The 27,902-nt window shown below is 40.5% G+C and overlaps 1 protein-coding gene and 1 long non-coding RNA gene across 6 annotated transcripts in view; one reads left to right on the top strand and one right to left on the bottom strand.

The window, feature by feature from the left end:
* Positions 1 to 13,008, bottom strand: part of LOC139789232 (activated RNA polymerase II transcriptional coactivator p15-like) — a 14,389-nt gene extending 1,381 nt beyond the window's left edge. The window contains exons 1-6 of one of the 4 annotated variants that reach the window (XM_071729737.1): positions 12,827 to 13,008; positions 10,927 to 10,999; positions 9,252 to 9,293; positions 9,023 to 9,142; positions 3,703 to 3,811; positions 1,283 to 1,347 (exon numbers count right to left, since the gene is read on the bottom strand). In XM_071729737.1, the coding sequence (XP_071585838.1) occupies positions 1,283 to 1,347; positions 3,703 to 3,811; positions 9,023 to 9,142; positions 9,252 to 9,293; positions 10,927 to 10,998 (408 nt within the window). In that variant the 5' untranslated portion in view covers position 10,999; positions 12,827 to 13,008. Of the gene's footprint in view, positions 1 to 944; positions 1,348 to 2,907; positions 3,096 to 3,702; positions 3,812 to 9,022; positions 9,143 to 9,251; positions 9,294 to 10,926; positions 11,000 to 12,826 lie in introns of those variants that run through there. The other 3 variants (XM_071729735.1, XM_071729738.1, XM_071729736.1) reach the window with 3 other exon arrangements.
* LOC139789233 (uncharacterized) lies at positions 12,925 to 27,902 on the top strand. 2 transcript variants are annotated; one of them, XR_011723086.1, is made up of 5 exons: positions 12,925 to 13,161; positions 13,258 to 13,479; positions 14,600 to 14,730; positions 15,390 to 15,938; positions 25,732 to 27,902. It is a non-coding gene; the product is annotated as an uncharacterized lncRNA (long non-coding RNA). The 2 variants fall into 2 exon arrangements; XR_011723085.1 differs by having other exon boundaries at positions 12,928 to 13,479.

Raw genomic sequence — 27,902 nt, 5'->3', positions numbered from 1 at the left:
TTATCTCAAGTTCTATTCAAACATCATATTCTCCCTTCTTCATTCTAAAGTTTGTGACACCTACCAAGAAGCCCCTCAACTGGAGCAGCATCTAGTCTAATAGAGCTTCCAACTGAACACAATCTTCTCTTACCAGAATACGACACTGATAGACAAGCCAATTCCAGAGTCATGATCCATTATGTACCAGTGCTCCCTTTCAAGTGCCAAGTATCTTCTGTGCAAAAGATTGTGTGCATGTAAGCCACACAAGGCAAGCCAAGTTAAATTGTTTGGGCAGGCAGCGTGGACAGGGTAGAAACATGATAACCAAATATTTTGACCGAAGCAATTTCAAACCTGTTTGACTGTTTAACCTGTGTTATGGACTAGATTAAGCATCATTGTTTACACAATCCTCTCAAATTAACCTTTGTAGGGATTTTGTTAACTGTTTTTTTCTACAGAGTAACAAGTCAGTATGTGTTCAAGAATCAATTTAATGCAAAGCTTGAAAAAGGTACCTAACTAATAACCACATTTGGAGCTTTTAAATATTATCTTACTCTGAAGCATGCTTATGCACCACATTCTAAAACCTAGGGTCCAAAAATAAAGGATAATTATATTTTCTAAATCAAGCAAGCTATAGAAAAACAGGAAGAAGTTGCGTGACTTGTGTTCAAGTGTTACTGTTTAGCATAACACTTCATGCAAGTAATGCAAGAAAGTCCATATACTCAGGACTGTTTACACCTCAATAAATATGGTAAATTAGCAAATACAGTATTTAAAATTATCTACAAAAATGTGTTTTACCAGGTATTCACTGTTTGTATCAAATCTTAAAACAGAAAGCTGTCAGGACAATACCAAAGAGTATGAAATAAAAAAAACAAAACAAAAAAAAATTAATGGAAACATTTTAAGAGATCTCCTCAGGATACAAATTCATATTAGAAGTTAACTAAACTGAAACTAAACCAGCCACCATTAGGTGGCTTTATCAGCAAACACCTTCAATCAAAAGGCTATAAACTATGCTTTACATATTTGATTTATTTTATACCATGAGGTGAAAGCAATACATTTCCTTTTAGTAAAGTATACACAAATAATCTCACTTAAAATACACTTTTAATGGATATAAAAAAAATATTTATCTTACAAATAATTTTGCAATCCAAATATACAATAGCTTGGAAAAGAATATTTTAGAAAAAAGAAGCCAATGTAAAAAGACCACTTAAAATAACTAAAATGATAAAAGGTTTCTCTATGACTCTATTTAAAATTTTCTTACTGCATCATCAATATCAGAAATCTGTTCCTTCAGCTGGTTCCACTGTTCTGGATTTAAAGAAATACCTGAAATGCATTAAAAATAAATACTTAGGACAAAAAGAAAATTGTAGTGCAGGATCTTGCATAATTAATGTTAAGGCTAGTTTCATACACAAAAGCTGCCATGACTATTAATACTTAAGCTACCTCAAGTGTAACAACCATCTCAGCTACAAAGTTAAGCTATTCATTTGGAACAATTCGGTTCAACTACAGACCTTAGCTTATCTCTGCACAGGTTTCACTTACAAAGACAAGTGCAGTATAACAATTTCATTCACAAGAGTTAGGCTAAACACAGGAAGTCAAATACAGCTCTGGCCTTGATAGAAGGCAGCACAAAAGACTCGTAGGAAATTGTTGGGAAACTGTCTGGAAGAAAACAGACATGTGAGCAATCCTGACTCTTTAGCTTTAGGCCTTAAGACCCAGTTGCAAGGTTACTGAAAGATGAGCTATGGGAAAAAGATAAGGGAGCTGGCAGTAGAAAAGAAGAATAACAGGATAATGAGGTAGCCAGCAGAAGTTCTGTGAGAACAGAATTTGTGTCCAAGATATAGCCACCTGCAAGATATCATTATATAAACAAAGGCTCTATATAAAGCGAGTGTCCACTGTTAATAAACGACTTCACTTTAACCATATTGGTGACTGCGTGTCGTCCTTTAAGCCTCCGCGGATTTTCTTCCTACAGGAAATCATCTTATTTCTGTTGGCTCCTAAAAGCTGTACTTCTGTGGATTGAACTTCTATGTACTTTTTTAAAAGTACCATAATTCTGGGTTGGTTTTCCCTTCTGTTTCTTACAATATGTGTTACAGTGCTTTACGTAACATCTCTATACAAGTAGACTTGCAGATCTACCTCATGCTCTCTCCAAAAAGGCTCTTCACTATTTACCAACCCCCCCCCCCCCCCCCCCCCCCCGCCCCCCGCCCCCGCCCCCCCGCCTCAGTGATCTGATCAGGCTTCCTTCATTGCTTTCTCTCTCTAAGTGGAGCAGGTCCTGAAAACAGGTGAAGTTTTGAATTCCATTTTTGGGGCTCTTTTTTTCCTTCTACCATCACTGTCCTATCAGAGCATCACTTATCAAAGCACTGAGAAGTCCACATAGAACTATTCTAAGTAGTTTTCCACCAGTCTTTAGACAGCAAGTTTCTTCTGAAAGCAGTTAGGCCAGGTGTGCTAACCATTATTAGGGGACCAATCATCAAGATGCCCCTGAACAACACATCAGATAAGCTGCACACAGTTCAGACCTGCTGCTGGAAGCAATCTCACAAGAATTCTAAATGGTTGGATTATTTTTATCTACATCATGTAATTTTCGTCATTTGGCATATCCATCAAGTTTCATTGTAGTTTACCACTCAAACTGCATATAATTCTGATTTCCACCTCAAAACACAGCAGTTTAAAGTCCTTAGAAGTTGGAGTAACCATTTTTGTTAATTAGCAGCAACACATCCAAACAAAGACAACAGTACAGTTTATTTCCTGTACAGTACCAGTACCCCTGTTCATACAAAATGTCTCAGGGGTTATTTAAGAACTGTTTAAAACATTTTTGAAGCTTTCCAAACATCTATTTGCTCCTGTACATACTAGGAGAATGTAACAAACCTTATGCTGATTCTATATTAAATGTCTCCAATATCTGGGACAGGATGTTTCATACTTACCTCTTTCCTTGGCACAATATGAAAAATTATTACAAGTAAGCTTTTCTAACAGAAGCAATGTGACTTTAAGGAGAGCACTATGGCTGCCATCTGTAAGATGAGGATATGAGGATAGTTGAAAAGTTCTGAAAACAGTTCAGTGAAGGCATGCCATAAGAAGTAGGAATGGGAGTAGCAAATCAAGGTACAATTGCTTATGCTGTGTTGTAGATTAGAAGCACAGTACCAAAACATGAACACTTGAGCTATTTTCACCTGAACTAAAATATTGAAATATTTTTAATATTTAATATGACTACTTTTGTAATCTAAAATTTGATAGAAATTGAAGAAATTAACATCTTATTACAAATTAATTTATTAAAACTTTTCAGTGACTTTTAAAATAAGAAATCCAATTGTAATAAAAGCAAGAAATTTAGTTGATTAGGTTAATCAAAGGGAAAATGTATGGCTAGGTATACAACTCTATACCAACTTTGCTTATATTAAATGCTTTGTTTTCCGTAAATCATGGGGTATCCATTTAGGAAAACAGACTCAGGCCAATGGAATCACTTTGCTTTTGTTTATAATCTATAGATAAAACTTTTATAATTTCTGTTTTGACAAATCAAAGTTAAAAAATTACTTGTAAAATACCACAACAATCTGCAGATAATGTTTCAATACAAAGTAACACAAAGCATAAAAATACCTTTTCTGCCAGGCTTCATTTCCCCTTCTTGATCCATCCAATATTCTCTAATATCAATTAAGACTTTCCCTTTAAAGTCACGAACACTGACATACCTCATTTTGCCAATCTGTCAATACACATATAAGGATATTTTTTAGGTAATTTACATGTTACAGCATTCACTTTTCCCAGCAGTATCAGACTTGGACACATGACATTGCATACTGCAACTTATTTTAGACACCAGAAAGACAACTGGATTGAGTTTACTCCAGAGTAGTCAGTAAGCAAATAAGTAATGACAATACGAATGGATGAACAACTTAAAAACAGTTGAGCATTCGATGCAAAAATGCCTCTCCTAGAATAAAAATATTTATATTCTTAATAAGCTTACCTCTTACAAAACTCACTAATTTACTGGTTTCTGAAATAAAATTTTGCCTCTGTTATAACTATCTTTCTTAGTAGCAGTTGCTAACAAACAGGGAAGAGGGAGCTGTACTCCCAAATCAAAATTTTAGTCCATACCATATGTACAGAAATCAGTGTCTTAATTGAAATACAAGGGCTTCTTTTTCCTTAGGACAAGAAAAAAAGAAGGGGAGTAAGGGAAGAGAGACATGACAGGCACACTGACAACTATGCATCATGCTACATATCTAGGCTTTATCAATTTTTTCCAAATTTGATAAAAAAAGTATACTTTGAATCTATGTGAATGAAGAATGTCAATTTGAGAATCAAAAATTAAATAATAAACTCACAATCAAATACCATTAACGTAAGAAATTCTTAGTATTTTGTATGTACCTTATGGATACACTTTATGAAGAAAGAATACTTTAGAATGTGTTCTTTCTTATCTCATAACTATATGTACAGCATTAGAAGTAGCAAAATAAGCTAATATAAATACCTATAATAGAGCCTCCTGTAAACAGAGGAGATCCGCAGAACAGAAAATGGGTTTGGCATATCAATTCTCAATCTTAGGTAGTCACCAATGCATTTCACAATCACCTTCCAAAGCATCACAAACATATATTTATCTACTTTTAGGAGTCAATGCTAGGTAAAGATATGGCACTGGGAAACCAAAGAACTTATTTGTCTCAAGTCAAAAAGCAAATTCAACACACACTTGGGAAAAAAAAACCCCAAAACAAACAAACAAAATGTACAGGGGAAACAGATATCAGGCAAACTCCTTTTGAAGTAACAATTGCTGTGCAACACCTGATCACATTATATGGTTCCACTCTGGATAGTCATTTATACTGTATCAGGACAGCATTAACAAACTTTATACAAAGCAGGCATAGGTAGATGACAGAATCTGTCAAACTAATCAAAACACATGATGCAGAACTCATCTTGGCTCAAAGCCACAGACAGGAATCTAATTTATCAACACTAAATGCTTCCACATTAACATGAATAATCCTTGTCCTTAGAGCCTCACAAATGGGAGTACAATAAATTTCTGCACCCAAAACCTTTAACAAATTCCAAAGTATACTAGGCTACCTATAAAACCCAAAAAGGCTACATTTGGTCTCTTATACTGAATAAATTCCTTTCTACTTACAATTATTCTAGTCTTCATAATTAGTTTCAAGAATGCTATTATACCAACAACAGTTTTAAACAAAAATGGATCTTCACCAAAATGCTGAATCCTCCAAATACAGCAATCACAACTACCTCAATATTAAAGGGAAGCTATATATTTCATGAACAAAGCCCAAAAGTGTAGAGAACAGCAAACCACTACATTTCACATAATTTGCTGCCACTCACACACAACATGGATGCCACAGAACTTCTGACTACCCTATGAATGTTATACAGATCAATTTCCATCAGTTGAAGCCACACTTACCACAGAATCAGAGAATCGTTCTGGTTGGAAAAGACCTTCAAGATCATTGAGTCCAACCATCCTAAGCACCACATCTACACATCTTTTAAATACCTCCAAGGGACAGTGATTCAACCACTTCCCTGTGCAACCTGTCCCAGTGTTTGATAACCCTTTCAGTTAGTACGTTTCTTCTAATATCTAATCTAAACCTCCCCTGGTACAACTTGAGACCATTTCCTCTTGTCCTGTTGCTTCTTACTAGAGAGAAGAGACAAACACCCACCTTGCTACAACCTCCTTCCAGGTAGTTGTAGAGAGTAATAAGGTCTCCCCTCAACCTGCTTTTCCCCAGGCTAAACAACTCCAGTTGCCTCAGACACTCCTCAGAGAACTTGTTCTCTAGACCCTTCACCAGTTTCATTGCCCTTCTCTGAACATGCTCCAACAACTCAATGTCTTTCTTGTAGTGAGGGGTCCAAAACTGAACACAGTATTCAAGGCTCACATTCAGCCACCTGTCAATCAACACCCCCAGATCTTTTTCCTCTGGGCTGCTCACCAGTTATACTTTCCAAAGCCTGTATCATTGCATGGATTTGTTGTGACTAAAGTGCAGGACCTGACACCTGGCCTTGTTGAACCTCATATAATTGACATCAGTCCATTGATCCAGCTTGTCCAGATGCCTCTGTAGAGCCCTTCCTACCCTCATGCAGATCAACACTCCCTCACAATTTGGTGTTGTCCATAAACTTCCTGAGGGACCACTCAATCCCCTTGTCCAGATCATTGATAAAGATATTAAACAGAACTGGTCCCAATATTGAGCCCTAGGAAACACCACTTGTGACTGGCTGCCAACTAGATTTAATTCCATTCACCACAAATGTCTGGGTTTGGCCTTCCAGGAAGCTTATTTACTCAGTGTACACCTGCCTAGCCCATACGTAGCCTGTTTCTCCAGAATGCCATGAGAAACACTATTGAAGGCTTTACTCTAGACCAGCTAAACAACATGCACAGCCTTTCCCTCATCCACTAAGCAGGTCACCTGGGTACAGAGGGAGATTTGGTTGGTCAAACAGGACCTGTCTTTCATGAACCCATGCTAACTGGGCCTGATCACCTAGTTGCCCTGCATATGCTGCATAATGGCATTCAGGATGGTCTGCTCAATAACCTTCCCCAGCACCGAGGTCAGGCCTGTAGTTCCATGGATCCTCCTTCTGGCGTCACATTTGCCAGTCTTCAGTCTACTGGGACCTCAACAGTTAGCTAGGACTGATGGTAAATGATGGAAAGTGGCTTGGTGAGCACTTCCCCCAGCTCCCTCACTACCCTTGATTGTATTCCATCTGGCCCCATAGACTTGTGTATAAGTAGTGCAGCAGGTTGCTAACCATCTTCACTTGGATTACGAGAGCTTCTTTGTGCTCCATATCCCTGTCTTCCAGCTCAGGGGACTGGATACCCAGCAAACAACTGATCCTACTACTTAAGACTGAAGCAGAGAAGGCATTAAATACTTCATCCTTTTCCTCATCCTTGATCAGTTTCCCCCTGCATACAATAAAGGATAGAGGTTCTCCTTTTGTTGCCAATATATTTGTAGAAGCATTTCTTATCTTTGACAGCTACAGCCAGATTAATATCTTTGGGCTTTGGCCCTTCTGATTTTCTCCCTGCATAGCCTCATGACACCTTTGTAGTCCTCCCCCCTTTTTCAAAAGCCATCAACTCTCCTTCCCTTTCACGTCCCCCAAATTGCACCCAGATCTCCCTATTCAGCCAGGCTGGCCTTCTTCCCCACCGGCTTGAAGTTATAATTAAGTTATGCTGCAAAGTCACTTGCACAGAGAACATTTTACTACCACAGAGAAGCCAAAAGGAGAATTTCTAGTGTTAATAATAGTCCTAGAACAAAGAAAACCATATCTAAAAATTAACACACAACTAAATCTTCTACCATGCTCTCCTGGGTAGGGGGGAGAGAGGAAATATCCTCAGACCTACAGTACTATTTCTACACTGAAAAAGTTGCATCTTAATTAATGCACATAAGTTGATGTAGCATGAAAAAAAAAAAAAAAGCCACGATGTTTCACATAACACAATAAGCAATCTAAAACCTTTTGTTGTTGAGTAACTACAAGGCAGGCAGAGACTAAGGAACACTGATGGCTCAAAGTGATATTTTATTTACACAAGTACTTTTGCTTTTATTTGAAAAAATGGAGTTTTAGGAGGTTTGGTTTTTGTTTGTTTGTTGGGGTTTTTTTCAGGTATGGTTTGCTTGGGTTTTTTTCCCCATCAGGAGAGTATTGAAAATTTTAAACATTTTCCCTAAGGCTGGAATTTCTGATCATATAACAAACATAGCATAAAGCCTATACATAGTTTGAGTTCTAACTGCAGTTCACCTCATGAGGTGTAAAAGATACTACCTCATTTTTCCTATATAGATCAAAGTATGCCCAATAGAAATAAAAATATTAGTCTTTCTTTGATCGAAGTCCAGGCATTGATTCCCAGCATCTTAAACTGAAGCTCTCCCTCCAATTATACATGAAAGTGAGAATTGTTACATTAAAAATAACTGCCCTGTATTACAGTATCAGTTCATCATGTCTTCTCTCTATAAAAGATATTTTTTTTCCTGCACAGTTACAGCACAAACCCATTTCATTTGCCTTACTTAGTGTTGGGATCATCTTATTGGGCACCTCTCCCATACCCTTTCACAAACTTCAGAATTGAAGTCTCTAAGAATTTAAGTTCCTTTTCTATCCCCTGCCCCATTCAAGGCAGCTAGCCACAGATATTTAATAAGTCTTGATCCACACCCCTAAACCAGGTAATTCTGAGCTACATATATTCTTGCACAGCTTTCAGCACACTGCTACTGCCTTGGGCTAACCCCGGGACTACAATACCCTGAATTCACAAATGCTTCTTGATGCTGAAAAATGTACATTCATCCCATCTTAAAAATAAGGACAATGTAAAAAATTACAATCTTTTTTGTTGTTCAGTGAGAAAAACAAGTATCATAAAGGAACAAGCAAAACTTATTCCAAGACACTCTCATAAGACAGAATCCAAGTTGCCCTTGACCTAGTTAAATGGGAACAAAGAGTCATACACTTAGGTTCTTGAAAACCATTCTTTCAAGAGCCCTGATTAAAAAGCATTTCCACGTAGAGACTGTCCTGATCTAATATTTACAGTATACTGGTGGTAAGTACTGTATCTACAGATAAAATGACTATCCAGAGAGTTACCATGTGGCAATTGTAAAAACCTGAAAATGCTTTTTCTGAGCATTTAATCTGCATCATAATCCCCTTTGGCCAAGGCTTCAGGAGACCAATCACTATTCTATCAAGATATTCAGAACACCTCATAAAATTTATATTGAATATGATTTAAATGTTTACCTTAACCAGGCTCTAAGAGAGTCATTAATATTACCTGAAACATATTCTCATCTCTGTTACTGCTTTGCTTAGAAGAAGCTACACCTTTTGAACTTTCACCAGTCTTTTGTTTCTTTACACGCTTTTCTGGAGCCGCTTGCTTTTTACGCTTTGCCTTGGAGCAAGAATTTTAAGAAGAAATAAAATAAGTTGTGGTTCATGCATATGTTACAAAAAACTTTGTTACAGATCATAAACTACTAATATGTAATACAACTTATTACCTTCCTTTTGTGAAGGCAGGAATCCAATACTGTACATTTAGACTAGAATTTAAAAAAAGGAAAAATCTTCAGATAAGCCTAATTCTGTTCCAAGTGAAGTTTACCATAATATACTTTGGCTTTAAACATAAGTGAATTAATTAAAAACACATTTCAAAACATCTACTCTTCTTGTATAATTAGTATTGTTGGTTTGGTATTTTTAATTAAAATTTTAAAGTCTGATGGAAGTATTACCTTCCTTTCCACTGACTGCAATGACTAATACAGGCCAGCTAACAACTCTTGTAAGTGACAAGAAAGAATAGCTAAGATAATGAAAAAAGAATCTGGAAATCAAATCCAACAGAGGACTTGGTTGTGTTGTTTGGTTTTGTTTTTTTTAAATCCCAGTCCAATCTCTATCCCTAGCATGATAAAAAAAAAAAAAAAAATAAAAATTAAGCATTCAGACAATATCAACTGTAAATTGATTATTTTGCCAGAAGCTGCTACAAAGTTACTATTTTTACTAATGGTTTTATAGTAATCATGTGATTAATACAAAGATACAAAACGTGTCCCACCTGCTAGAATAATTTTGTAGATAACCTCTTTTAATGATAAACAGTTCAAACAAATAGGGGAGGTTGTTATAGAAAAAAAAAGCAACAACCTTATTGGCCACTAAAGCAGACTTAGACTGTGTCTTTTTAGGAATACATGTACTTAACAACCATAAGCACACACACACAGAGAAAAGCAACAAACAACACCAAACACCTGACCATTTTCTCTTATATTGAAATTTGACAAAATACCTAATTTGCTAAGCGCAACCAGTCATATTTGAAAAAAATTGAGTAAAGCAGACCAAGCCTCTTTGCATACTGCACTAAAAGACCTGATGTCTGCATTACCATCTAGTATTTCTTTAAAAGACAAATTCACTGTTCTATTCAGTTTTTGTTCATAATGACTGGTACATCTATACAAACTCATAAAACAAATAACTTAAAAATAAAAGAGAACACTAAATTTAAACATTTTTTAATTTAAACATTTAAACAGTTAACATGAAAATTATCAATTCAAAGACATTTGGGTTGGCTCAGCTTTTAAGTGAGAAACTAGCAGATAATATTACAGTAAATGTAGAATCTAAAACAGCAAAAAAGAATCTGCAAACAAAAAAAGCAAATAGTACATGAATGACAGGGCAAGTTGAAGTTTTAAGTTTTGGATTTGCAAGTAATCCAGATACTAAAAGGAAGAGGGACATGGGAAGCATCACCAAAATTAGTCCAAAGTCTTCCCACCCAGAGGCAGCTTATACAGAAGCCTTTTATCACTTGCCATAAAGCAGCAAAGAGTTCCAGGAATCTTGTGGCTAGATATACCACATGAAAAATCCTAAAGAAAGCAAAATGCAATTTAAGAAAAAAGTTTGCTAAAAAGCATCCACTGAAACCCTAATCTTGGGGGACTTCGCAGATTAATTTTGTTTTGTTGGGTTTAATTGTTGCTTTGGGGTTGGGAGGGGTGTTTTTATATGGGTTGGGTTTGTTGTTGTTTTTTTTTTTTAGCATCTGATAAATCATACTGAATAACATTCATTTTGTGACATCATGCTCCTTAACCTCAGCCTGAAATACAAGCATTAATACAATAGTTATAAACTGCATTTAACGTTCACCTTTTTGTCAGCTTCACTATCTGAATCGCTGGCAGATGAGCTTGTAGACACCAGTTCCTTTGACTTAGGCATTCTAGGAAGAGAAAAACAACATGAGAACACTATACAATTAGTATGTCCCATTACATCTAGAAAGGCAACTTCAAACCTGTTTGTAAAGGCTCATCTTAGTCAAAATGACACTGAAGACTTTTCTGCCTTTAAGTTTTATTCTTTAAGCTTTAATATGTTGTAGGTATAAATTCAAAACACCCTTCCCCTCTTGTATATCTCCCTCTTTTTGCTGCAACTGCCTTAAATGCAGTGTTTTAGATTTTTTTTATGAAGGTACAATTTTTACCAGTTTCGTATATTCCTGGGTATAGTATAAACCATAATGTAAAAATTACAATACTGTCCTCCAGTTGAGTTCTCAATATTACATTCATAAATATAAACTATTAAGGCCACAGTATTATCTATATTCTTACATGGGCATTTCACCTAGTTGAATTTGCAAGCAACAGCTGTATAATCATCATACATGAAGCTAAAGTTACCATCAATAATACTAAAGTCTAGAGAAAAAAAAAAAAAGTCTCAGTTACAGTGAACTACAGTATTGCAATTAATATTTCCACTGCAGCTTTACCACTAGTCTATTAATTTGCCAGACATTCAACTTTCCTTGACTGCATGCTTCCAGGTGTGCTTCTACATCTCATAAATTTGCAAACACATGGTTAGATACAGCAGCTGAGCATCTTGCCTGCTACTAAAAATAAAAAGTCTTTGTAACAAAAAAAAAGCTCATTTGTTTTTTTCAGAATAAAAATAAGCATCACAGGGTGAAACCGTATAAAATAAACTACGGCTAGGAAAGGCTAATAAAAGATTTTAAAATCATATCTCAGGAAAAAAAAGGAATAGCCATGTTTTTAAACTGGCAATGAAACAAACCATGTGCAAAGGAAAACAGTCTGAATAATAATAATGGATCAATGTGGCTCTAAGGCAAGGAAAATTCTGTTGTAAAGTTTGGAGCGAACGATGGAAGCTGTAGCACTGAAAATGAAACAGGGTATGGGAAGCACATATAAGCTACGCAGAAGAGTGGTGGTATGGGACAATGCAAAAATAAGCACAGCGATAACATGAAATTGGGAAGCCGAACAAAAAGCCTAATACACGCGGTGCACCAGCAGAGGATAACGCCAGACAACGCATCAGGATGGGGGAACAACAATATGGAGGAAGGTGGGTGCGGAAACAGAAATGGAGGACGGTGAGCGCCCCTCAGTAGAATCTGGCAGGCAGAGCATGAAGAGACACCGAAGCACCGGGGAAAGCGAGGGCGGAATAAGACGGGCCAAGCGAGGACGGGGGAAAGGAAGATGAGAAAGACAAGCAACTACGAGCTAGGAACACCAGGTAGGTAGATCCCAGCCGCCATTTTCCTCCCCTCTTCCTCTTTTTTGCGTCTCGTGTTGCCCCCCCCCCCTCAGGGGGAAGGAGCGAGAACCCGATAGGGGCGCACAGACAGCGACACCAAGGTCCTCCTGGGGCGGGGTGGCAACAAGAAAAGTGCAGGGGCCCAGCAGCAAAGGAGAGAAAATAATGATAATAATGATAGTGGTCCAGGGTCGCCAGCGGGCAGGGCCAGATCCTGACATGGGGGCATGGCCGTTTTCTCCCTCGTTCAAATTCTCTTTGCCCCCTCAATATGGCAGCAGTTCATCAACAACGACTCCTCATCCTGCCTCAGACCCACTCCATAGTGGGGCAAAAAAAAGGGGAAGCCTCATCACGCAGCAGTCCAACACGACCGGGAGGTACCGAGCTCCCGACACCCCAAAGTGGAAGATGGAAAAAAAAATGGCAGAAGCACCCACTGGGCACGAGGGAAAATCCCAACACTCACGTCCTATTCAACGCGCAGCTCCTTTCCACCACGGGAGACCTAAATGACGAAAAGCGAAATCTCCGCCCTTGCCCTGCACCACGTGGAGGGATGAGGCGTTTAAAGGGGACACGTCCCTTTGTTACTCGTTCCTACCTCCCCTCCCCCCGTCTGGGGTAGCAGGCAAAAAAAAAAAAAATCCTCGTTCGTGGGGCTAGTCCCCGCATCCGCATATTGAGGGAGGTTTGTGGGGCTGACGACAGCGCCCCGCCCGCAGCCCAATCTGAAACCAGGCCTCGGTGAGGGGAGGTGCCGCCGAGGCAGGGTCTTCACCAGCCGCCTGCCTTCAGCTGAGTGTCTGTCAGAGGGGAGCGGGGAGGAGGGTCCTTAATACTTAAGAGGAACCCTTAAAAATAAATCTGTACGTCGTTGCTTTCTTTTGCACGCTGCAGCGGTTGCTTGATCTCAATTAATGCTGCCCAGCAAGCAGCCCTGCCCGAGGGAAAAAGAGGCAACGCTGTGAAGTGGTGTAGCTACGTTGACTTTGCATACTGAAACCGCGGCACCTGAGGCGCTCTTCAGGAAAGTGCCGATTCCCCTTTCTTTTACCGAGTGACGTGCGTTTTGTTTTCTTCCTGCCGGGCTTTGCGGTTGAGGGGCCTTAATTTTTCAAGGTAAATTTCTTCTGTTAACTTCTCAGTGAGTCATCTATCCACCCAAGGGATGCGTAAACTAGTATGTAACAGCTTCTGAGATAAACAAAAATGAAACTTTCTGAGCTCTTTAAATTGATTTTTGTAATGGGTTTATTTCCTCATCACACACTTGGCTTATGTAGATGGCTTAAAAGAACTTAAATTCTTAAACTTAAATACAGTCTGATTCACTCATTTAATATCACACACATCTTTGGCTGAGAAGAATGTTGAAGTATTAGCTTTTTTTTCAAAAAAAAAAAAATTAGCATGCAGATTTAAATGAGAATGCTGAAAACTACAAGCTCATACTTCTGATCACATTGTTGTCCCAAAAGCAGGGTCCCATACCCGGTGTGCAATAAACCAATCCACACACATGGGCTTTTTATTAGTAGGGGTCACTCTAGCCTATGGGTTGGTATTTCCATACGCTAATAGCTCATTAATATGTTAATAGTACATTAATACAGTAAATCCAATTACTCAATGTTTTTCTTCTACACAGTGCTCAAGGCTGTAACCAAGATGAGTTGTGGGGCATACGCCTTCCTATTCCTTTCATCTGTGTTTCAGATGTCTTACAGGCCTGTCTCAAGGCCAGGCTGTTAACTTCTTGGGACATGTTTTTCTCTAACTAGAAGCTGTTTTTGTCTAATTCTTACTGTTTCACTGTTATGTGAGCCCTGTGTTTATTCTGTATGTCTCTTTTGTTCTCTTTTATGTGATTTTTTTTCCCAAATGTGGGTTTTTTTCCCCCCTATAATTTTACTTATTTCAATTAATTGACATCAGTTCCCCCCTTCGAGACTTTAAATAAATATTTAAACTTTTAGTCATTTAAGTCTCACTCATGTTTTCATTTTTGGATATATTTTCCCAATATTTTATTAGGTTCCAATAGCATTTTCTCCTTATTAAGACTGGGAGGTGTTTTCCTTGAGAACAGAGCTTGGCTATAGCATCTTAAAGTGCATTGAATAAATATTTTTATAAAGACACAATTACTAATATAGAAATTACTGCTAATCCTGTCATTTTTTTTCTTAACCAACTACTGAGTCTAGAAACCAAGAAATAACGCTTTTCTATGTTTCAGTAAATCAAAGAGAGGTGTCATCCTTTTGAATGAGAGAGAGAGAGCGCCTCTACCTGAGCGAAATGTCCATTTTGTCAAGGCAGCTGTTTTGAGACAAATATTCTTCTCGGGATTCTGCAGTTTATTCAGAGGTTGGTTGCTTGTCTTAGCTATCTCCTGGGCCAAGCTGACGTGCATGTTCTTTTACCAAGGCATATGAGGTATGTCTATGGCATATGTTCCCAGGTTAGTATTAGTATTGTCAAGTTCAACAGACCCATACTCTTCTGGATGAATATGACCTCTGATTAACTTTGATTCTCTACATGAGCAAGGTATATTTTATATATATATATATATATATTTTTATATATATATATTTATATATAATACTAAGGTTAATACAAGTTATCACAAAGAATAATACTGATAGTTCCTGAGACAACTGAGCTATAAATTAGTGTTCCCCATTTCCCAAGTACAGTTAATTACTGAAGTTAATTTCTAGACAGAGACTGTTTAAACTTTAGTCTTTCTGTAGGCATCAATATCCGCTGTCCCTCAGGAGGAGCATCCTTCTCTCTGGTGAGGAGTTGATCCCATTCACCTTCACTATTGTGAGGAATTATGAATTAGGGTATTGTTTATTAAGAATTATGTTAAGTGTAAGGGTTAAAACTACTAAAAGACATGAAATTGCTTACGCAAGCTAAAATAGTTACAACTACTAAAAGACAGGAAATCGCTTATGCAAGCTAAAACAGTTACTATTCCGCTTCTGCAAAGCTAAGATAGCCACCACATGTTCCAGGAACCGACAGAAACATGACAAACAACCCCATATAAGGACATATGAATGAGGGGTCAACTATGAGATAAGGGAGGAAGACTTTTTACTTCGGCCTCAACGACCACCAGGAGGTAGAAAACGAACCCCCAACAACAACTCAAGCATGCGCAGAGTACCTCTACTACTTCACGAACACGGAAATAAAGGTGTATAAAAAAGGAACTGTTTGAACTGCTTAGTGCGGCAGTTGGCGGAGCACAGACTCCCCTGCCGTCCAGCGCTGCTTTTGCTCATATTCTACTTGCTATAATAAATAAAATTTTAATTGGATTATGATCTATTGTGGTCTCAATTTATGACAAATTTTGGTGCCGTGACTCGGATAAGGGACAGTGAGTTGCGATCCCTTGGAGAGGCGCCCCGCGTTTGTTCGCGGCCCCAGGTGTGATCAGTAGCTCACTCCAACCTTACCGACGAACCTAAAAATTCTAGAATATTGAGCAAAGGAGGAACCAGTCAAATCCCATAAAAATTCTGTGCACGGAGGTCCGGACGAAGACGCAGGGACGCGTAAGTATATTGCGAACTAAAGGTCGCGGAGTACCATTCGGGCGGGATTGGGTTTCCTGGAATATAACGAACGAGAGGTTCGATATACTGAACCAAGCGAGTGTGGACTCTTAAGTACTGCGTTTCCCATCTCCCGCGAGGGACTGGGCCAGGAACAAGGGGAGCGAGTGAGTGTGTGACTGTGGATATTCTGGAAGATGGGAGCGAAGGGCAGCAAGCCTTCGGCACCCATGGGAAGGGTACCCTCTGTACCTAAGAATACCCCTCTGGCATATATCTTAGACAATTGGAAATATTTTCCTGGAGCAGCAGGAAAAAATAGGAGTAAGATGATAGAATATTGTACTAAGGTATGGGGAGGGAAGAAAATTTCAAAGAACGTCTTCTGGCCGGTATAAGGGTCGGAAGAAGATTGGGTACGACAACAGCTAAACTTCTGGGTTAATAGTAAAAAAAAAAAACCTCCTAACCAAGAGGAAAGTCAGTATGCGGAAATATGGCTAGAAAAACCCCAAGCAAAACTATATCCATTAAATAAGAATAAAATAAAACAAAAGGGGAATGAGGAAGAATTAGATGAAACCCTCCTTACTCCCCCTCCTTATGTTCCTCCGCCACCCCCAGCGATTCCTAGGGCACCCACTCCTCCATCAGAGTTAGAACCAGAATCTCCTCCACCACCGTGACGGATGACTAGGAGTAAAAAAGAGACAACCCATATGTACCCCTTACGGGAAACGCCTATGGGGGGACCCCAACCTGTTATCGGGTATGTCTCCGTACCCCTAAATTCTACTAATGTACGGGATTTCAAGAAAACGGAGATGGGCAATTTAATTGAGGACCCACTTGGGGTAGCGGAGAGATTGGATCAATTCCTGGGACCTAATCTCTATACTTGGGATGAAATGCAATCTATTCTTGGTCAATTATTTACCACTGAAGAAAGAGATATGATCAGGAGGCCGGGAATGCAGTTATGGGACGCCCAACATGTTCAGGGACCCCAAGCAGATACCAAGTGGCCACTCCAAAGACCTAATTGGGATAATCAGGACCCGTTGCATAGGACTCACATGCAGGACTTAAGAAGTATTGTTATTCAAGGAATTAGAGAATCAGTACCTCGTGGCCAAAATATTAGCAAAGCTTTCAATGAGAGACAAAAGAAAGATGAAAGTCCCACTGAATGGCTGGAACGATTAAGAAAAGCTCTCCAGCTATATTCAGGAGCTGATCCTGATAGTCCTCTTGGGCAAGCAGTATTAAAAACACACTTTGTAGCAAAATCTTGGGATGATATTAGAAGGAAGCTTGAAAAATTAGAGGACTGGCAAGATAGGGGTTTGGATGAGTTATTAAGAGAAGCACAGAAAGTATATGTGAGACGGGAGGAAGAGAGTAGTAAACGGCAAGTAAAAATGATGGTAGCAGCAGTTAGAGAAGATCGTAGAGGGAGGTCTAATGAGCACAGACCTACTGGACAAGGAAATGTTGTAATGAAGAAGGAACAAGGAAGTTGTTTTTATTGTGGGAAGAAAGGACATGTGAAAAAGAATTGCAGACAACGAATAAGAGATGAGGAGATAGTAAAGGTGGAATAGGAGAGTCAGGGGCTCTATATCTTAGGGGACCGGAGTCATCATGAGCCCTTGATAAAACTAAAAATAGGTCCCCATAAACAGGAGTTCACCTTCTTAGTAGACACTGGGGCTGAGAAATCGACCATTAGGCAAATACCTGAGGGATGTAAGATTTCCCCTGAAAAAGTACAAGTAATTGGGGCAAAAGGGGAACCATTCAAAGTAAATAAAATTAAAAACGTAGTATTTGAAACTGAAAATAAATTTGGAATAGGTGAACTCCTGCTTGTCCCTGAAGCAGAATTTAATCTGCTAGGACGAGATTTAATTGTTGAATTACAACTAGAAATTAAAGTGAAAAATCAAGAGCTAACAGTGTATGCTTATCCTTTGACCGTGGATGATCAAAAACAAATTGACCCCAATGTCTGGCATTCTCCGGACACAATTAGTAGACTGGAAATCCCACCAATTAAAGTCCAAATTTCTGAACCCCACATACCTGTCAGGGTAAAACAATATCCAATATCCTTAGAAGGACGAAAAGGATTAAAACCAGAAATTGATCGATTGTTAGCACAAGGAATCCTAGAGCCTTGTATGTCACCCTTCAACACCCCCATCTTGCCTGTAAAGAAACCAAATGGGAAATATCGGCTCGTACATGATTTGAGAGAAATAAACAAAAGAACTGTCACCCGGTTCCCTGTTGTAGCAAATCCATACACACTGCTAAGCAAGCTTGGACCCCATAAATCCTGGTATAGTGTGATCGATTTAAAAGATGCCTTTTGGGCCTGCCCACTGGCAGAAGAATGCCGCGATTATTTTGCTTTTACATGGGAAGATCTAGAGACAGGTCGTAGACAGCAATTGAGATGGGCTAGGCTCCCCCAAGGATTTACTGAGTCCCCTAATCTGTTTGGACAAGCCCTGGAAGAACTCTTACAAGAGTACCAGGTACAAACGGGAAACGAATTGTTACAGTATGTAGATGATCTGCTTATAGCAGGGGTTAATGAGGAGGATGTAAGAAAAGAGAGTATCCGACTCCTAAATTTTCTTGCACAAAGGGGACTACGGGTATCACAGGAAAAGTTACAATTTGTGGAGAAAAGAGTGAAATATTTAGGGCGTTATTTGTTTAACGGCAGGAAGATATTAGATCCAGAGCGCATTAAAGGAATTCTGGAATTAACTATGCCTGTCACTAAGAGGCAAATTCGGCAGGCATTAGGGCTATTTGGGTATTGTAGGCAATGGATAGAGAATTACAGCTTTAAAGTTAAATTCTTATATGAACAACTGTCTAAAGATAAAATACCCAAATGGACCCCTCAGGATCAAGAGCAGTTTGCCAGTCTCAAAAGAGAGCTAAGCCAAGCACCGGTCTTAAGCCTCCCAGATTTAAAACGGCCATTTCATTTATTTGTTAATATATATGAAGGGACGGCATTTGGAGTACTAACTCAGGAATGGGCCAGTCAAAAGAAACCGGTAGCATATCTTTCTAAGTTGTTAGACCCTGTAAGCAGAGGCTGGCCAAGTTGTTTGCAAATCATTGTTGCTGCCGCTTTATTACTTGAAGAAACAAACCGCATTACCTTTAATGGAGAAGTTATTTTATATGCGCCTCATAACATAAGGGGAGTGCTGCAACAAAAGGCAGAAAAATGGCTTACAGATAGCCGGTTATTAAAGTATGAAGGGATACTTATAGAGTCTTCAAAATTAACCTTAAAAACAACTGGGGCAGTTAATCCGGCTGAATTTTTGTACCCAGGAGAAGGTACCGATTTGGTCCATGATTGCTTTCAAACCATTGAACAACAAACTCGCATTAGACCCGATCTAGAAGAAGAGGAATTACAGCAAGGGGAGGTACTATTTATAGATGGGTCCTCACGAATAGTGGAAGGAAAGCGACTCTCTGGATATGCTGTAATTAGGTTAGACAAAGGAGAATTTAAAACTGTGGAATCAGGTCCCCTGAGTGCTAGCTGGTCAGCTCAAGCCTGCGAACTATATGCACTGTGGAAAGCCTTAGTGCTATTGAAAGGAAAGGATGGAACTATATATACAGACTCGTGTTATGCATTCGGAGTAGTACACACTTTTGGGAAGATATGGGAAGAAAGAGGATTTGTAAACTCTCAGGGAAAAGAACTGATTCATCCGGAATTAATTCGGCGAGTTCTGGAGGCATTAAAGGCTCCAAATAAAATAGCAGTAGTACATATAAAGGGACACCAGCGGGGTACAAGCTACCAAGTAAGGGGAAATAATGCAGCTGATATAGAAGCAAAACGAATAGCGGGTAACTGTTGTGGAATGTTAGAGAGGTTTGGAGAATGTTGGAGAATATTCCTGAATGTTCTCGAAGAGATAGGAGGTACGACCCCTTTGCTATGCCCAACCCCATGTTTGGGAGGCCAATTAGATCGGCCCATACTCCGGTGCTACCTGCACCAGGGATTCGCTGTGCTACAGGTAAACACACCGGGTGTCCAATAAAAAGTTATGTTGGTGGCAGGGGTGTGGTCACGGAAGCACTATATAAGCGAAAGTTGCTGCGCAATAAACCAGAAGTTCATTTATCAACCATATTGGTTGCACGCATTTTCTTTGCCGCTCCCGCAACTGGCGCCCGAACTGTGCTACAGGCCCTGAACAATCAGAAAGTCTGAAGAGCCTTGAAAAAGTCTGAAAAGTTTCGAAATCAACAGGCAAATCCTGCGAAAGACCGATCTACACTAGGGACGCCTGGTGGAGGACCGAACCATCGATAGCACCAATCACAGCTCGGCAGGTAAAACCGCTGAAACCAAAAAACTTGGCTGGGAACGGGGCTCCAGGAAAGCACCGAAAAAGCAACGTTTCGGAGGGCAATAAATTCCTCTCGACGCAGGCGTAGAGAGGTGATTCACAACTTAAAGAAAAATGAACGAGTTTGTTTGCTGCTGGGGAAGGGCTACCGGTTCTTAGTTATAAAAAGTTGTAAAAAGCCCACAAAAGGCTCGTACAAAAGCACATAAAAGGCTCGGATTAAGGCTGCACCAAAATAATAAAGGGATAGTTAAGCGCGCAGAAAATAGAGACCGAAGTACCCCTAGACTTTCTATATTTCTATTCTATTCTAGACCTTTTTTATTAGTTTCTTACAGAAACGTGCCATAAAAGATGTGGATTTTAGAAAAGATCCGGCGGCGCTTGTAGCATACGGCCGCACATATCAGTTTTTTACTGACCCTGCTAACTTATTTGATGAGAAAGAATAGAAAAGCTTAGGAGATATTTTGTAGTATAAGGTAATAGAAGAGGATAAGACAGCTCGTAAGTTAATGAAACCGTAGCATACAATGATTACTTGCTTGCACCGTTATCACACAGAGAAGAAAATCGCCGCTGTAGCTTCGGCAACCTTAAAAGGGCAGCCGATACCAGATTTGCATCAATTAGGAGTTGATTACGATCCCTGTCCCCCAACGGGAGACGAAATAGTTGTACAGCTTGCTCAAAATTTCCAGTGAAGTTCCGACGCAACCCGCTGCCCCCCCCCCTCCGTCTGATGTGGCCTGTGCCGGCCATCTTGAGCCATGTGGCTCGGGATGTGCGGACGGGACGGAAATGACCACTTGCAGAGCCGGAAGCGGACTGAATCAGAGTCCGGAAACCCTATGTCCCGCGTCATCCGGCGAGGGTGGCTCCAGGGCTGGTCCCGACCTCCATTGGGCCCCGCCTTCGGCCCCACCCCTACGCCGTACATCATCCGACGGGGACGGCCCGCAGCACCCCTCCTCCTCCCTCCCCTCTCCCTCCTCCTCCCAGCCCGCCCTCCCTCCCTCCCTCCCTCCTCCCTCCCCCCCCCCGCCGCAAGCAGCCGCTTTTCAGAAATAAAAGCCTGCTGCACGGCACTACCGCACCTTAACGATTAATTGATCACAAATGCATGAGCAGGCCCTTAATAATAAAGATTATGATTTATCCTCAGTTTTAGATACCCTGCCACAAGTTTTCCCGATCATATATACAAAAGCTAATCACGGAAATGTGAAGTTGCAGTATCACTCTTTAAATTAGAAATTGCTAACACAATTACGAGCTACTGTAAATGAATGCGAGTTGCATGGTGAACCAGTTAAGCAAATGATAAGTTATATCTGGGGTGCAGGACTGTTGCTCCCAGAGGATATAAAAGGAATTATGAGAATGATCATGACTCAATCACCTTTACTGTTATGGCGAGCCCACTGGCAAACATTATGTCACAGATTCGTAAACATTTCTAGAGAACAAAATGACCCCCTGTATGGGATAACAATAAATCAATTTATGGGTTGTGGACTATATGCTAATTTTGAGGCACAAGCAAGATTAGGCCCAAATATAATAAGAGAGTTTATGAGATTTGCGAGAGAAGCTATAAGTAAAGGTAGAACTACATCAGTTGTCCCATCTTATATGTCAATTAAGCAAGGCAAAGGTGAGCCATTCTCACAGTTTGTAGATAAATTCACTGATGCCATCAACCAGGCTTGTGTACCAGATCAAATGAAAACCATATTGCTCCGTCAGTGTATCCTAGACAATAGCAATACTCCCACGAAAAATATAATTTCCTCCATGCCATCAGAAGCATCAATTGAGGAGATGCTGGAACAGTTATCTAGAGTACCAGTAGGGACTCAGGCAATGTTAATTGAGGCAATACAAGATGTAGGGAAAGGTATGGTGCAAGCCCAGCAGCAAGCTCTTGCAGCCCAACAACAAGCCTTTTTAGTCCAGCAGCAAGCTCTTGCAATCCAGCACCAAGCCTTAGCAGCCTTAGCCCCGTTACGTCCTGCCGACACCAGACAGCCGCAACGATCAACCGACAAATGTTTTCGCTGTGGACACACTGGATATCTTCGAAGGCATTGTCACAAAGCCACAGTCTGGTGTCAACACTGTAACACGAACACTTATGCTACCGAAGTCTGCAGATACCAGGGACACGGATCGAGGAGCACGAGGAGCCACGGCACAAAGACCCCAACTGCGGCTCTAGTGTGGACCCTTTCAAACAACAGCAACCAGCCACTTCCACTCCCCTCCATCAACCAGCCACTTCCACTCCCTTCCAACAATCAGCTACCCCCACCTACCTCCAGCACTCATCCACCCGCACTTCCTGTCAGCAACCAGCCATCCCTACCTCCCTTCGACAACCAGCCAATTTCCACTTCCCTTCAACAACAACTCCAGCCACCCACCTCCCTCCAACCAGCAACCAGTGGAAGCCTCAGGCTGGACTTGGCAACCGCAGTAGATGTGACTCGCAGTGACATCAAGCCCCAAAAGATCCCTACAGGTATCACCAATCCAGTGAAATATCAAGAAAAACCATGTGGAGCCCTTTTATTAGGACAGTCGTCTGCTGGACTTAAGAGTTTGTTTGTCTTGCCAGGAGTAATAGACAGTGACCATATTAGAGAAATTTGTATTGTAGCTATGACTTGGACACCACCTATGGTAATTCTAAAAGGAACTCGAATTGCCCAGCTAGTCCTGACACAACAATTAACTGATGCAGCAGCCGTTTCTTCGATTCATCACCATCATGCCCACAAACGTACGGGCCCTTGTTGGTCGAGACATACTAAGTCAGATCGGAGCACTCCTGATCACAAGAGACCATTTTTATTGGCAGTCACTCCTTGGGCTTTCCCGATCCCATTGACATGGTTATCATCACAGCCAATATGGATCGAGCAGTGGCCGCTGAAGCGAGAAAGACTCAGACAAGCACACATCTTAGTACAAAAACAGCTAGAGCAAGGGCATATACAACCGTCAACTAGCCCTTGGAATACTCCAATCTTCGTAATTAAAAAGAAGTCTGACAGGTACCGTTTACTACATGATTTACGTGCAGTTAATTCCCAGATGGAAGCAATGGGAGCTTTTCAGCCCGGAATGCCTAACCCCGCGATGCTTCCAGAGCGTTGGCATCTACTTATAGTAGACCTAAAAGACTGCTTCTTCATCATACACATACACCCACAAGACACAAAGCAATTTGCATTTACACTCCCAGCCCTTAACAGAGAAGCCCCTGCTTCACGATTTGAGTGCGCAGTGCTCCCACAGGGCATGGAAAACAGCCCAACTTTGTGTCAATTGTTTGTAGATGCAGCATTATTGCCAGTACGGCAAGCATGGCCAGATGCCTTAATTTATCATTACACGGATGACATCCTAATAGCACAACAAGACCCATTTACCGAGCAGCAAGAGCATTTTTTAACACAACAGCTAAGTCACCAGGGACTCCAATTAGCACCTGAAAAGATACAACGTACACCACCATGGAAGTACCTAGGATGCCATATTACTGAGTCACAAGTTAGACCTCAAAAAGCTGCTCTCTATTTGACTCTTAATACCTTACATGATGTACATTGATTCCTAGGTGATGTTCAATGGTTACGCCCTGTGATCGGTATAACAAACGATCATCTAGAACCGTTACGACCACTTCTTAAAGGCATCGATCCTGCCTCCCCTGTTACTCTTTTGGCAGCTCAACAACAGGCCATAACTGAAATTGGCCTGACAATATCTCAGCGCTCCGTGGATCGCCGTGATGTAAACTTACCCATAGACCTAACCATCCTTACGGGTAAACAACATTTACTCGGAGCTCTCATGCAGTCCAAAAAGAAAAAGGGGGAGACTAGGTCTGCTGATATCCGTGTCTTAGAATGGATCTTCGGACCACTATAGCCAAAAACTACAATCCAAACAAAGATTGAGGTATTAGCCCTTCTAATTTGTAAAGGCCGAACCCGTATTATACAAATTACTGGAGATGAACCTAGCACAATTTATCTTCCAATGAAGCAAGGAGAGTTGGACTGGTATTTGCAGCACTCTCCAGCCCTACAGTCAAGTCTCCTAGAAGCACCGCAAGCCATTGATCTCTCCCCGTTGCGATCTACTGTGTTAAAGTGGATGTCCCTGCATGAATGGATTCCTGTTCCAAAACGATCTGAGGAACCCCTTCAAGATGCACTAACGGTTTTTACCGATGCAGGAAAACGTTCACAACCAGCCGCAGTGACTTGGCAAGATAAAGAGCAATGGTGCCATGAACTCCTGTCCTCACAAGAGGACGATACCCTATAGACTCTAGAGTTGGCAGCCATTGTTTACGCCTTTTCACGTTGGCTGAATGTGCGTCTTAATGCTGTCTTAGATTCCCTTTATGCTGTGGGAGTTGTACAGCGAATTGAGGACGCATATCTCAAAGACGTCGCAAACTGGCGATTAAATGACTTATTTCGTCAGCTGCGGACTGTCATCCAACAGAGAGATCAACCTTATGCTATCATAGTCGGAGTCACCAATGGTCTGATGGCCTGGGAGAAGGCAATGCCCGAACAGACAGATTGGTTTCGCTATCCGTACCCATGGATGAATTTACTAAGGCAAGGAATGCGTATGCTACCTTCCACCAGAACGCCAGAGGACTCCATCGTCACTTCCAGATTTCCATGGATGAGGCCAGAGGCATTGTAAAAGCCTGCCCACAGTGTAACCAAAAGGGACTTGGTCTCGGCCTCAGAGTTAATCCCCGAGATCTTGGTCCAAATGAAAGATGGGAAGTGGATGTCACTCATGTACCAGAATTTGGAAGGCTTAAACATGTTCATGTCACTATTGATACTTATAGTCATTTTATTTGGGCTACAGCTCAGTCTGGTGAGAAAGCGTTGCAAGTGATGCGACATCTCATCCTTTGTTTCGCTGTCATGGGTGTGTCAGAGCAGATAAAGACTGATAGTAAACCGGCATATACTAGGGGCAAGTTAGCTCGATTTTTTCAACAGTGGGGAATCAGGCACATTACAGGCATTCCCCGCTCGCCAACAGGTCAAGCTATAGTAGAGAGGGCAAATCAAACATTAAAAGACTACCTGACGAAATTCACAGATTTACAAGACCCACAGGAGCGATTATTCAAAGACTCTACTTGCCTTGAATTATCTGTGTATATTCGGGGACCAAAAGTTAGCGCCAGCATATATTCATGGGACAATAGCCCAACAAGCTGACCCTTCAGAAGCCCCACTGTATGTGACCTACAGAGACCCCACCACGGGTATATGGCAAGGACCAGCAGAGGTTAAATATTTAGGCAAAAGTCACGTGTGTTTCCACCCTTACAGGTACCTTGTAGGTTCCCAGCAAGCGGACTCAGCCAGCACCTGCTCCGCCAAATTTGAAAGCATAAGCTCAAGAGCAGAGACAGCCGTATTAAGTGCTCAACATGTTCAAAGATAGAAACTGCCGTGTCGACTTCATCATAGGTTTCATTGTCATTTTAAACTTTGATTGTTTTGCCTTCCTGAACTTCGACCCTCGACAGAATGTCTGGGTTACCCTTGCGCGTCACCTTAACAGCACTTCCTTTTGTGCCAGTTTAGCGATCAACAACAACAACTAAAAAAAAAAAAAAAAACAAAAAAACCAAAAAAAACCAAAAAAAAAAAAACCACCCAATCGCCTTTACATATTTAGTTGGTGTACCAGCCTCTGAAGAGACGTGGCCAATGTTTCAAGCAGCAATGAACCACACACAAGTGCAATTCCACACCGAGAGTCTATGTTCCACCAAGGCCAGTCTAGTTGCGTGCTTAAGTGACTACGACACTTGGGTTAGTCGTCTGCCCGCTGGGCCCAATCCCCAAGAATTAAGCCTTATAGACTCTCTAAATGCCACTTATTGTCTCTGGATAAGTAGCTTGTCCACTGATTGCACAGAAGTCATGGGGAGACAATGCGTTGCCCAATGGGCAATTTCAGCCAGTGGTGCAACTACACCCTCCGTGGTGCTACTAACCCATCGCCTGGGACACAGCTTCCTAGGAAATTACCATCAGGGTACTTTTTAATTTGCGGAGATCGGGCATGGCTAGGTATACCGTCCCGTCCCATTGGAGGGCCTTGCACCATTGGTCAACTGAACTTAGCTATGCCTCACGCACACCCGAACAGTACCCATCGTGTGCGGTGGAAGCGAGGCCTGGCCCAAATACTAGCGCAGGGATGTGATGATGATGTTAACCTTTGGTCCAAATGGCAGGTGATCGTTCTATTTTTTGCCGGGAGCAGTTGCCTCTCGTGCACATCGGAACCTGAAGAAGTTGAGTTGTTGGGTGGTAAAGTATGCTAGTGATACCAGCAAGGTATTATCTGAATTAGCTGATGATTTATCTTCTGTACAACATGCAGTGTTAGAAAATAGAGCTGCTATTGATTTTTTGTTTTTAGCTCATGGCCATGGTTATGAAGATTTTGATGGTATGTGTGATATGAACTTGAGTGATCACTCTAAATCGATACATAAGTAGATACAACAGTTAGTAGAACATGCTCAAAATATCAAGCAAGATGTAGTATTTTTCAGTATAGATGAATTAGTCAATTGGTTTGGCCTCACCAGATGGCCTCAAGGTTTATGTAAGATTGGTTTACTTGTACTTTGTATTATATTGATAACTGTAATGTGTCTTAGTTGTATGTTAGCGATACTTGATAAGTTATTTGCCAAAGCTGTTAATATTATGAAAAAGATAAAGGTTTTGTTGAAGAATGGTTTGAGGTACAAGGACATGGACCTCTATTAAGTACTAAAAGGTTGTGAATAGTTACATAACAAGTATATTAAGAAGTTACAAGATCAATCAAAAAAAAAAAAAAAAAAAAGAGAAAAGAAAAAGAGAAAAAGAAAAAGAGAAAAGAAAAAGGACATAGCACATAGTAAAATTAATACATACTGCTTTTTAACATAAATAAATAAATAAATAAATAAACCAAAAAAAAAAAAACAGACTTCGCCCGTTATGAATGTAGTAATTAAATGTTGCAATCTTAAATTTAACACAATTCGGCAACTATGAAGGTCCTAGGACTCCGCTATGCTATGAGCCGGTGGGACCTGGAGACGCTTATAGGGGCCCCCCGACAACATTTCGTCGGATAAGTCTCTCCTATCCTTCTTTTGGCTCTCTGCACTAGTGGATGCCAGACCTTCCTAATATTGAACAGAGCTCTGTTAAAGAGTGTGTGAGTATGGATGATTGTATGAAACAGAGACATGTCATTAATGCGAAGTCGATTCTTACTTGATTAAGACAACGAAAGCTGTTTGATAACTTGTTAACCAATTTGTTTGATTCATTAATTGAGTGGTTTGAATGGTTTTTAGATTATTTCAAAAGGGCATTACAACATTGAATGTATCAACCTGTTTGATTCATTAATTGAGTGGTTTGAGTAGTTTCTAGATTGTTTTAAAAGGGCATTACAACATTGAATGTATCAACCTGTTTGATTC

This window comes from Heliangelus exortis, chromosome W (genome assembly GCF_036169615.1).
Source record: "Heliangelus exortis chromosome W, bHelExo1.hap1, whole genome shotgun sequence".
Lineage (NCBI taxonomy): Eukaryota > Metazoa > Chordata > Aves > Apodiformes > Trochilidae > Heliangelus > Heliangelus exortis.
This window is presented reverse-complemented; position numbering and strand designations above follow the sequence as displayed.